Source organism: Bos taurus, chromosome 5 (genome assembly GCF_002263795.3).
Source record: "Bos taurus isolate L1 Dominette 01449 registration number 42190680 breed Hereford chromosome 5, ARS-UCD2.0, whole genome shotgun sequence".
In the NCBI taxonomy this organism is placed as follows: domain Eukaryota; kingdom Metazoa; phylum Chordata; class Mammalia; order Artiodactyla; family Bovidae; genus Bos; species Bos taurus.
Genome location: NC_037332.1, coordinates 84890546 through 84902547, shown reverse-complemented (window position 1 = coordinate 84902547; position 12002 = coordinate 84890546). Strand labels below are relative to the sequence as shown.

At 37.3% G+C, this 12002-nt stretch overlaps 1 protein-coding gene across 1 annotated transcript in view; it reads left to right on the top strand.

Annotated features, from left to right (window-relative positions):
* Positions 1-12002, top strand: part of IRAG2 (inositol 1,4,5-triphosphate receptor associated 2) — a 90006-nt gene that overhangs the window by 74653 nt on the left and 3351 nt on the right. The window contains exons 29-34 of the mRNA XM_059887039.1: positions 66-200; positions 8176-8323; positions 9211-9254; positions 11055-11117; positions 11231-11280; positions 11575-11676. Coding sequence (XP_059743022.1) covers positions 66-200; positions 8176-8323; positions 9211-9254; positions 11055-11117; positions 11231-11280; positions 11575-11676 — 542 coding nt within the window. The remainder of the gene's footprint in view (positions 1-65; positions 201-8175; positions 8324-9210; positions 9255-11054; positions 11118-11230; positions 11281-11574; positions 11677-12002) is intronic.

The following is a 12002-nucleotide window of genomic DNA, read 5'->3' as shown; positions in this document are numbered from 1 at the left end:
CAGCATTAGAATCACTTGCTGAATACTTGGGTTTGATACTTTCTAATACTTTACTTTCTGTGCAGTCTTTAACATCTCTTTGTGAAGATGACAGCCAGGCCCAGGAAATCATTAAGAAGCTGGAGAAGAGTATAACGTTCCTCAGCCAGTGCACAACACGAGTGGCCAGTAGAGCTGAGATGTTGGGAGCCATTAATCAGGTAATTTGTCTCCATTTCTCTAGTTACAATGAAATTACTGAAAGTATTTATTATCTGTAACATTATGGATTGTATTTCTAGGAAAGTACTCTATTTGATCATTTCAGAATATTTTTGGTATTTTGTGTTCTTAAACAATGCAGCAATAAAGATCCTTGTTTATGGATCTTCCCATACTTATTCAGAGAGAAGTAGATTTTTTTTTTCAAAATTTCTTTGTGGGAAGTTCTGGGGAAGATTTTAAGTTTTTGAATCTATACCTAAACAGATGTGTTATATTCATATCTCTAAATAATATGTCTATACAATCACTTTGTGATTTATTTACAGTTTTAGATATTTATTTGTTTCCTACTGTGAAGATGAATATTTAGTTCTTTTATCAGTCTCTCCTCCCTCACACCTAAAGTGTCTTTCACTTTATTGTTGATCTCTCTTCTTTCCTGACCAAGCTTAAATTCCATGGTCAAACACTATATTCACTGTCTTCCATGAACTCTCAACACTTTTATCTCTCTCGTTTTATTCATTTAGAAAATCTACAATCTTGTTTAATACACTTCTTTACCTGCTCATGCCTGTATAGCTGGAAAACCTCACACCCTTATGCTGACTGAGTTCTCTTGAAATTCATCACAAATCTTAAGTGGTCCTTGGGGCTTCCTATCATTCACCCTGCTTCTCTTCTATATATCAATTTCATACTTTCCCTTTCCCCTGAAATCCCCATCCTGTCCTCTCCTACCTTCTCTGTCAAATCAGCTTCCTAATTCAATAGGAAATTTGAGGCAGTCAGAAGGAATCTAACAGAAGCTTTGAACCTACAAGCATCTAAACACTCAACATTGCCTTCCTTCCTAGTACCAAAGATGAGTTTTCTCCTATCCGAGGCTAACCATCCCACCTCTAAGCAAGAGCCCATTCCTTTCAGTTTGCTCAGAATCTGGGCCACAATTCTCCCTACAGTCTTTCCAGTTTTCCCCCACTCTATCAAATCATTCTCATCAGCACATGAATACTTAGATACTTTGTTTTTAAGACAGGAAAAATAACACAAAGCAAACACAAAAAAATCTTTCACTCTTTCTCCTTTGTTACCACCCTGTTTCTCTGTTCCCATTTTTAGCAAATTTCCTCAAAAGAACTGAACTCACTGTTTCCAATTTCTCTCCTCCTGTCATCTCTGAAATTTACTCTAGTCGGCCTTAACCTACTCTTTTTTCTTAACCTCCTAAGGTTAAGCTAAGCTCTTCCTCCTCCTGGAAACACTCTTGACATTTGGCTTCCAGGTACCACAATCCCCTGTTTTTTCCCTCTACATCATGAATCATCATGGACCTTTCCAGACTCCTTTATGGGTCCCACCCTTTCTCCCAGCCTTATTAATCTTAATGGACCCCACAGCTTTACCTTTGCACATCTGATCTCCATCATCACTCAATCCTGGTACTATCCCATCTAATCAACTGATGATTCCCTAATTCACACACTTATCTTAAACATCTGCCATGAGTTTTAGACTAGAATCTGCTACTGTTGACATAGCACTTTGAAGTTTGATAGACAACTTAAACTTAACATGTCCAAAAAGAAACTGCTGATGGAAGGGAAGAAAATATTTGAAGATCATATATCTAATACGGGTCTAGTTTCCAGAATATGGGCTTCCCTGATAGCTCAGTTGGTAAAGAATCTGCCTGCAAAGCAGAAGACCCTGGTTCAATTCCTGGGTCAGGAGGATCTTCTGGAGAAGGGATAAGCTACCCACTCCAGTATTCTTGGGCTTCACTTTGGCTCAGCTGGTAAAGAATCCGCCTGCAATGTGGGATTGGGTTCCCAACCCAATTCCCGGGTTGGGAAGATACCCTGGAGAAGGGAAAGGCTATCCACTCCGGTATTCTGGCCTGGAAAATTCCATGAACAGAAGAGCCTGGTAGACTACAGTCCATGGGGACTCAAAGAGTTGTTCATGACTGAGACTGAGCATACATGCACATACATCCAGAATATGTCAAGAATGCTTTCAACTTAACAACAAAAAGATAAGCAATCCAGTTAAAAATGCAGATAAGACTTGAATAGACATTTCCCTAAAAAAATTATACAAATGGCCAATAAGCACACGAGAAGATGCTTAATTGTTAGCAAATTGAAAATCAAAGCCATAATGATACACCACTTCACACCCACTGCTGCTGCTGCTGCTAAATCGCTTCAGTCATGTCCGACTCTGTACTCTGTCAGCCTACCAGGCTTCACCATCCCTGGGGTTCTCCAGGCAAGAACACTGGAGTGGGTTGCCATTTCCTCCTCCAACGCATGAAAGTGAAAAGTGAAAGTGAAGTCACTCAATCATGTCCGAGTCCTAGCAACCCCATGGACTGCAGCCTACCAGGCTCCTCCGTCCATGGGATTTTCCAGGCAAGAGTAGTGGAGTGGGTTGCAAGGAAAAAGAAAGGAAGGAAGAAGGAAAATAATTAGTGTTGACAAGGATGTGGAGAAATTACAATATTATTTTTTTTATTGGAGGAAAATTGCTTTACAGTGTTGTGTTGGTTTCTGCAGTATTATTGTTGCATTATTAATATAATATTTAGCCACTAAAAGGAATGAAGTGTTGATACATGCTACAATGTAGCTGAATCTAAAAAATTTTATGCTGTAGATGCTAGACATAAAGGTCACATGTTATGTGATTGTGTTTATATATAGTATCTAGAGTGGATAAATCTTTAGGGAAAGGTAGGAGATTGGTGTTTGCTAGCTTCTAGGGGAAGGAGGTGAGTAGGAAGTAACTGCTTCATAAGTATGGGGTTTTATTTTGAGATGATGAAAATGTTTGGGGACTAGATAGAAGTGATGTTTGTATAACATTGTGAATGTACTAAATGTCACTAAATTGTTCACTTAAAAATATTGAATTTTATATTGTGAATTATACACTAGTATAAAAAAAGAAAAAGTACAACAAATATATATTTTGTCAGGTTCCAGTTCAAATAAAACTGTAAATAGATGTTTTTGAGACAGTTAGGGACATTTGAATATGAATTAGATGATATTAAGGTGTTTCTGTTTATGTTGTTAGAAGTGATCATGGTATTATTATTTAAGGACATACACTCCCACTTTTCAGATATTTATTAAAATGTTTAAGAGTTAAATAATATGATATCTGTCACCTGTACTTTAAAAAATAGAATTCAAACTTTGAGATGAAACTTACACGCCAAAATGTTGACGGGTCTTGAAACTGATTGATGGATATATGTGGATCTATTGTGTACTTTTTGTGTCTGTGGAAATTATCATAATATAAACAATTTTAATTTTAAAAAAGTAGATGAATAATATTAGATCTATATTATCTGTAAATATTATTATGCCCATGTAAGTTCTATTCATAGCATATACAAGTAGTCTTTTACTTGTATATGCTATGAATATACATAGATGTATATTCTATGGAAAATATATTCTAAATGTATATTCTAAAGGAAAAAGATGACTTTTCCTTCTTTGCACAATGTTTATGTTCTTTTTGGAGTTAATAATTTTACTTTACTGTGATTGTTATGCTTAGTTTTCTATTTCAGTTCAGTTCAGTTCAGTCGCTCACTCGTGTCCGATTCTTTGCGATCTTATGAATCGCAGCACGCCAGGCCTCCCTGTCCATCACCAACTCCCGGAGTTCACTAAGACTCACGTCCATCCAGTCAGTGATGCCATCCAGCCATCTCATCCTCTGTCGTCCCCTTCTCCTCCTGCCCCCAATCCCTCCCAGCATCAGAGTCTTTTCCAGTGAGTCAACTCTTCGCATCAGGTGGCCAAAGTATTGGAGTTTCAGCTTCAGCATCATTCCTTCTGAAGAAATCTCAGGGCTGATCTCCTTCAGAATGGACTGGTTGGATCTCCTTGCAGTCCAAGGGACTCTCAAGAGTCTTCTCCAACACCACAGTTCAAAAGCATCAATTCTTCAACACTCAGCCTTCTTCACAGTCCAACTCTCACATCCATACATGACCACTGGAAAAACCATAGCCTTGACCAGAGGGACCTTTGTTGGCAAAGTAATGTCTCTGCTTTTCAATATGCTATCTAGGTTGGTCACAACTTTCTTTCCAAGGAGTAAGCGTCTTTTAATTTCATGGCTGTGATCACCATCTGCAGTGATTTTGTAACACCCAAAAAAATAAAGTCTGACACTGTTTCCACTGTTTCCCCATCTATTTCCCATGAAGTGATGGGACCAGATGCCATGATCTTCGTTTTCTGAATGTTGAGTTTTAAGCCAACTTTTTCATTTACTTATCTCTAATTTATTCTTAACCTCTCCATGGAGTCTAGATTTCACAATAGATACACATTAATCAGATATTCTGTCAATTTTTTCTTTGAGTTGTTGCTTCCAGGGACTTTTGACCTGTCAGTCTCAACTGACAGTTGTGTGTGTGTGTGTGTGTGTGTGTGTGTGTGTGTGTGTGCTCAGTTGTGTCTGACTCTTTGTGACCCTATGGACTGTAGCCCACCACGCTCCTCTGTCCATGGAATTTTTCCTGGTGAGAATATTGGAATGGGTTGCCATTTCCTACTCCAGGGAATCTTCCTGATCCCAGGGATAAAACCTGCATCTCTTGCATCTCCTGCATTGGCAGGCAGATTTTTACCACTATGCATGTGGGAAGCAAATTCTTAAATGAAGACTTCTTTCACTTCTCTCTTGAGTTAAACTCCATTTCCTGAATCCCATGCCTCCTTCTTTGCTGGTTTATTTATTTTTCTTTATTTTAATGGAACATCTCACCCAGTAACTTTTCAAGAAAAAGAATGCCTGGGAGGTAAACTTTTTGAGATGTTATATAACTGAAAATCCAAGTCTTTATTCTTATGCATCTTTACATTAGCTGGGTAAAGGATTTTAGGTTAGAAATCATTTCCTTTAGAATTTTTCTCGCACTGCCTCATTTTCTTCTTAGCTTCTGGTGTTGGTATCAAATTTTGATGCCATTCTGACTCTTGAGCTTTTGTTTATAACATATTTTTACTTTCTAGAAGCTTTTAGAATATTCTCTTACCCCTACTGTCCTTCCCTGGCATGGGTTTATTTTCAGCCACTATTTTAGGTCCTGAGTGGACATAAATTGACAAGTTATTCCTTGAGTTCAGAAATTTTCTTGAACTATTTCCTTTTCTACGCCTTGTGGACTTTTTCTACATTTTCTATACTTGCATTCCTGTTTTTTGGCTGTTGGATCTCCTGAACTGTCCTTTCTCTTCTCTTTTCTACCTTTTAGTCTTTTTGTTCTAGTTTCAGAGAAGTTTCCTCAACTTTATCTTGAGACTCTTCTCTTATGTATTTTTGTTATATTTCTAACTTCCAGACTTTTAAAATTCTCAGATCCTAACTTTTTTATACCTTGTTCCTATTTCACAAATGTAATGTTTATTTTTCTCTGAAGATATTGATAGCTTCCTTAAGTTTTCATTTTTCTGTAGTTTATTTCTTTCAGCTTGTTTTTTCCCCCTGTATTTTTATTTTCTTTTCTCAGGTTAGAGGCTTGCCTCTGACTAGTGATGACCCATTAACTAGTCCCATTAATTGATTGGGAACTCGGGATGTGTTAGGTGGGGAAGCTTTTTCCTGGTTCTGAGTTTCACACAGGCCGGGAGGTTTCACCAGCATCCTCTTATACCAATAGTTTTAAGACTTTCATCCTGCAGTGTTAAGATTCCTCAAAGAAAATTCCAACTGCCTATCTTGAGAGTATAATCCTGGCTACCAGTGTTTGGTAGTTAGAAGAAGAATAAGGCTTTGTATCTTAATATTCAACATGTATCAGCAACAGCCACAGGAGTGGAAAAGGTCAGTTTTCGTTCCAATCCCAAAGAAGGGCGATGCCAAAGAATGTTCAAACTATTGTACAATTGTGCTCCTTTCACATGCTAATAAGATTATGCTCAAAATCCTTCAAATTCGGTTTCAGCAGTATGTGAAGGAGAACTTCCATTTGTACAAGCTGGGTTAGAAAAGGCAGAGGAACCAGAGATCAAATTGCTGACATTCGTTGGATCATGCAGAAAGTAAGGGAATTCGATAAAGGCATCTACTTCTGCTTCACTGACTATGCTAAAGCCTTTGACTGTGTGGATCACAAAAAACTGTGGAAAATTCTTAAAGACATGAGAGTACCAGATCACCTTATCTGTCTCCTGAGAAACCTGTATGTAGGTCAAGAAGTGGCAGTTAGAACTGGGCATGGAGCAACTGACTTGTTCAAAATTAGGAAAGGTGTATGACAAGGCTATTGTCACCATGCTTATTTAACTTATATGCAGAGTACATCAAGTGAAATTGCTGGGCTGGATGAGTCACAAGCTGGAATCAAGATTGCCAGGAGAAATATCAACAACCTCAGATATGCAGATGATACCACTCTAATGGCAGAAAGTGAAGAGGAACTAAAGAGCTTCTTGATGAGGGTGAAAGAGGAGAGTGAAAAGGCTTACTTGAAACTCAACCCCCAAAAAACTAAAATTATGGCAACTGGTTGCATCACTTCATAGCAAATAGATGGGGAAAAAGTGGAAGCAGAGATAGAATTTATTTTCCTGGGCTTCAAAATCACTACTGACAGTGACTGTAGCCATGAAATTAAGACACTTGCTCATTGGAAGGAAAGCTATGACAAACTCAGATAGTATATAAAAAAGCAGACATCCCTTTGGTGACCAAGGTCCGTATAGTCAAAGCTGTGGTTTTTCCAGTAGTCACGTGTGGATGTGAGAGTTGGACCATAAATAAGGCTGAGTGCTAGAGAATTGATGCTTTCAAACTGTGGTGCTGAAGAAGACTCTTGAGAGTCCCTTGGACAGCAAGGAGATCAAACCAGTCAATCCTAAAGGAAATCAACCCTGAATATTCATTGGAAAGATTGATGCTGAAGCTCCAATACTTTGGCCACCTGATGCAAAGCTAACTCATTGGGAAAGACCTGGATGATGGCAAAGATTGAGGGCAGGAGGAGGAGGAGGTGATAGAGGATGAGATGATTAGATAGCATCACCAACTCAGTGGACATGAATTTGAACAAACGCTGGGAGATAGTAGAGGACAGAGGAACCTGGCGTGCTGCAGTCCATGGAGTCACAAAGAGTCAGACATGATTTAGGGACTGACCAACAACAGACTTTTGCTTCAATCTATTTTTTTCTGTAGGATCCATTCACCATCAACTGTTACTGCTCAATCCACAGACCCTCTGTTCAAATCTCTCCAGATAGCCACCATTTTAATCTTTCCCCAAAATGGTAGAGGGGCTCAGCTGACCTGAGTGATGGAGGGGATCTGTGGATCTAATTGCTTTTTATACAGATTTTCAACTCTTCGTGTGTTTTACCTCCAAGCTTAATTCCAGACATACCACTAATTCTTGGGCATTTGTGGATTTCTGTGATTCAACCCAGGTTTCTTCCAGACTTTTCTTTATTTTTTAGGGTTTGGCTTTTCAGGTCTTTGTCTTTTACCTCTAGTCTGTCTACTTGGCAAGTGTTCAGAATTTGGTTGCTGTTCTATCCTCTTCCATTCTGATTACCCTTGTATGCCTACCTGCTAAGTTGCTCAGTCATGTCCAACTCTTTGGGACCCTATGGACTGTGGCCCACCAGGTTCCTCTGTCCAAGGGATTCTCCAGGCAAGAATACTGGAGTCGGTTGTTGTGCCCTCCTCCAGGGCACCTTCCTGACCCAGGGTCTCTTTATGTCTCCTGCACTGGCAGGCAGGTTCTTTACCGCTAGCAACACCTGGGAAGCCCTTACCCTTTTATATTCATGCCTTTAAAACACAACAACAAAAAAACTTTTATCATCACTTTAGTGGGATTTATGTCTGGGATGAAGACAAGAACATGTATCTTTTAACTGGGTATTAAGGATAATATTTTCGATGTAAATTTGTTCCTTTTTTTTTTCCTGCTAGGAAAGCCGGGTTAGTAAAGCAGTTGAAGTGATGATTCAGCATGTAGAAAATCTGAAGAGGATGTATGCCAAAGAGCATGCTGAATTAGAAGAACTGAAACAGGTTCTTTTGCAAAATGAAAGGTCTTTTAACCCTCTTGAAGATGAAGGTAATACAAGTTTAAGATAATAGTATCAGTTACATTTTTCTGACATTCTCCTTTTTCTTTCTCTCTTACTAATTCTTATTATACACTGTCTTTAGTACAACACCCTTTACGTTAAGGTTGTTTTAGAAGAATATAAAAAGCATACAATATATAAAATAATACAAGAAGTAACTCATTCCTGTTATTTATATAGCCCAAAGTAAGATGTCAGCATACAAATTAGGAGACAAGTATTTTATGGTAGACACCAAAAATTCATTAAATTGTTGATATGAGACAGTCATATCAACTCATTGACCCCCGTGTTGTCCTACTTAGAAACTGGCTCTTTTGCCACACATAAAACAAGGCCCCATAGTATAAATGAACCACTTTCGCCAACAGTGGTTTTGTATCCCTCGAAGAAGGAATGACCATGGCAGAATAAGCTGATGAGTGTCTTGGAAAATAGTGAGACTACTGAGACCATGGAAAGTATCTCAACAGAAGGCCTATATATACCTTTACTAATTTTATTTTAAATAGATAATATAAATGTTCATAAACAGAATGTTCGTTTTAATGATATGTTCTCTCTTTTGTAAAAGTAATAATGTTTGGTGATCTGATCTGTAATTTTGGGCTCATTTATTCAGCATACGTTCATTTTGTGCCCCATCTGTCTCAGACAGGCATCGTGGACAGTGGCAGAGACACAGAGGACTGTATTTCATTGGTTCAGATATTGCTTTGAATCACCAAATAAATGACAGCTAGATATCTGCATTGTTCAGTAGTCGCTAGGGTCTTAGTTTCCGACTATTACTTTTCTTTATAAAGAATTAAGACCATTATGTTAAATTGCATGTGTTAATTCAAAAAACATGCAAATATGTTTTCCCTTTCAGATGACTGCCAAACTAAAAAACGTTCATCTTCTGTAAACTCTAAGGTAATTACCAATTCACTGAACAAATGTCTATCAAATGTTACAGATGAGATGATTTAAAAATATTTTTTGAAATAACATGGCTTTAAATGTAAATCATAAAGCAACAATGATTTTAAGTCATATATGTTATATGCATGTGTGTTTATGTTTATATATATATGCTTTTATACTTCTTGCAATATTTGTATGTAACAAGGCTTCCCAGGCGGTGCACTTGGTAATGAGCCCACCTGCCAATGCAGGAGATTCAAGAGACACCAGTTCCATCACTGGAGTAAGAAAATGGCAACCCACTTCAGTATTCTTGCCTAGAAAATTCCATGGACAGAGGAGCCTGGTGGGCTACAGTCCATAAGGTCACAAAGAGTCGGACGTGACTGAGCGTGCACACACGCTAAGTTTGCCTGCAGTGAGATGAAAGTCAGTATAACAACAGTTTCTCTTTCATGTGAAACCAGAATTGGGAATAAGCAGTCTAAAAGTGGCAGAGCAGCTTTAGAAAATCTCTAGGGCCCAGTTTCCTTCCCTCTTACTGAATCATCACCCTCAGAGCTTTGCTTCCACCTCATGGTCTAAGATAGCTTTGTCAGTTCTGAGTACCAAGTCCTGGTGATTATTTAATATGTTGCGCCATATTCCAAGAAAAAAGAATAAGAGAAACAGGTGTTCTCTCTTTCTGAAGACACTCCCTAGAAGTCCCAGCTAACATTTCCCTTTTCATTTTTGCTTGGAAACAAGATGAAAACAGAGCTTTTATTCTGGAGGCTGTATGTATAACTGAAAATCAAGAGGTCTGTTACTAAAAAAAGGAGGGGGGGGTTGGAAAATGGGATATTGAAAGTCAACCAGCAGTTTTTGTCAGTTTAAAAATCAGGATTTCACAGAATTTTTGAGCAAGTGAGTTTAAAAATCATTCCATCTAAATTGATCTTTTGCACAGATGAACAAAATCACTTTCACAGAAATTATATGTTTAGTTATGATCCTATCGTGATAGAACCATGATTAGAACCCAGATTCCTGGACCACAATTTGATTTGCTTGATGTTCAGCTAACCTATAAAATTAAATTAGGGATGATGGTTTAAGAAAAGAATTCACATAAAAATTCTCATTTATTTTCCTACATTTACCATATTTTTATTTCCTGTAGTCCCACTTATTTCAACTTTAAGAGTCACAAAATATGACATAACATTTTCCTGTGTAAATCTCAAGGCTAAGGTATAAAAAACATCCATTCATTAAAATGTCATACTTACCCTTATATGTGTTAAATGGAAAAAAATGAAACCATGAAAAAAGAAAGCTCTTAAATAGATGCATATTTATCTCCTCTTGATTTGAGGAAATTTTTCTAAGCATAAAAGAAATGGCAGCAAAAGTGAGGAAAAGATGAAAAGATTTGGCTGCATTAACAATAAAAAAGTTTTTTGCCAAGAAGTATCTTTTGCAAAATTAATATGAGCAAAAATCATAAACAGGTGGTTCTCAGATCAGATACACAGTTATTCAACATAGAAAAATGGTGTTCAGAGTTACTATAAACCTAAACAGAAAACCCTGTATTCCTTACTTGACTGGAAAAGATTATCCAGTGTTGGAGAAAGTTGAATACAAGTTGGCAAAATATTTCTGAAAGGAAATTTGGCCATAACAAAAACCTTGAAAATATGTCTCCTGTTTAACTCAGCAATGGTCAAGTACATGGATGTGTACATACAAGAATACCCATCAGTGTTTCATACAAGGATAAAATATTGAGAATTTTCTAAATGTACATTTCTTCCCTTTGGGTAGCCATCTTCCCTTCGAAGAGTGACCATTGCCTCTTTGCCCAGAAATATTGGAAATGCAGGAATGGTAAGCAAATTCCTAAGTGTTCTTAGTCAGAAGCAAATTAATTTTCATATCACAAAAGTATAAAGTTCACTAAATTTGTATTTTATTATTTCCTTAATGTCTGAACTTTAAAGTTGGCTGGGATGGAAAATAATGACCGATTTAGTAGGAGGTCAAGCAGTTGGTAAGTATAATTTTATGATGCCTCTTTGGGAACCTTATGATTTTATAATTTGGCTAAAGTAAATGTTTGAAATAAACAATATAGTAACATTTGTTTTGTATGGACTATATGCAGAATAGTTATAAAAATTGGCATATGATGGTGAAATTGTTTTCTTATGAGATAAGCATTACATGAATATGCTAAAGAAAAAATAACATATTGCTTCTGTATTGATTTAAGTAGTGGGAAATAAATTGGTAATTGCTACACAAGTATTTGATTTGATAAGTGGCTATAATCATCTTTATTTAGGCGTATTTTGGGGTCAAAGCAGAGTGAACACCGTCCCTCATTACATCGATTTATTAGCACCTATTCCTGGGCAGATGCTGAAGAAGAAAAGTGTGAACTAAAGTAGGTGAAGCTTGATGTGTTTATTAACTTGATGTGACTGGGGAATAAATAGTGGGCATCACTTTTAATCTGTGGAGTCCACTGCTGCAGCATCAAAAAGACCATTCATTGTATAAGGCTTTTAGGAAAATACAGCACTATGTAAATGTTACTTATGAGTACATTCACTCAGTACTGCAAGGTGTGAGGTCTTAAGTTAGAAAAGAACCTGAAATTTGCCAGATTTGTGAAGATAATCTTCTTCCTGTATAGCTATATGGTCATCAGGGGGAAAGGTTCATAAGAGAGCCATAGAAATAAAATGTTCATCAACTTAGATGAATTAT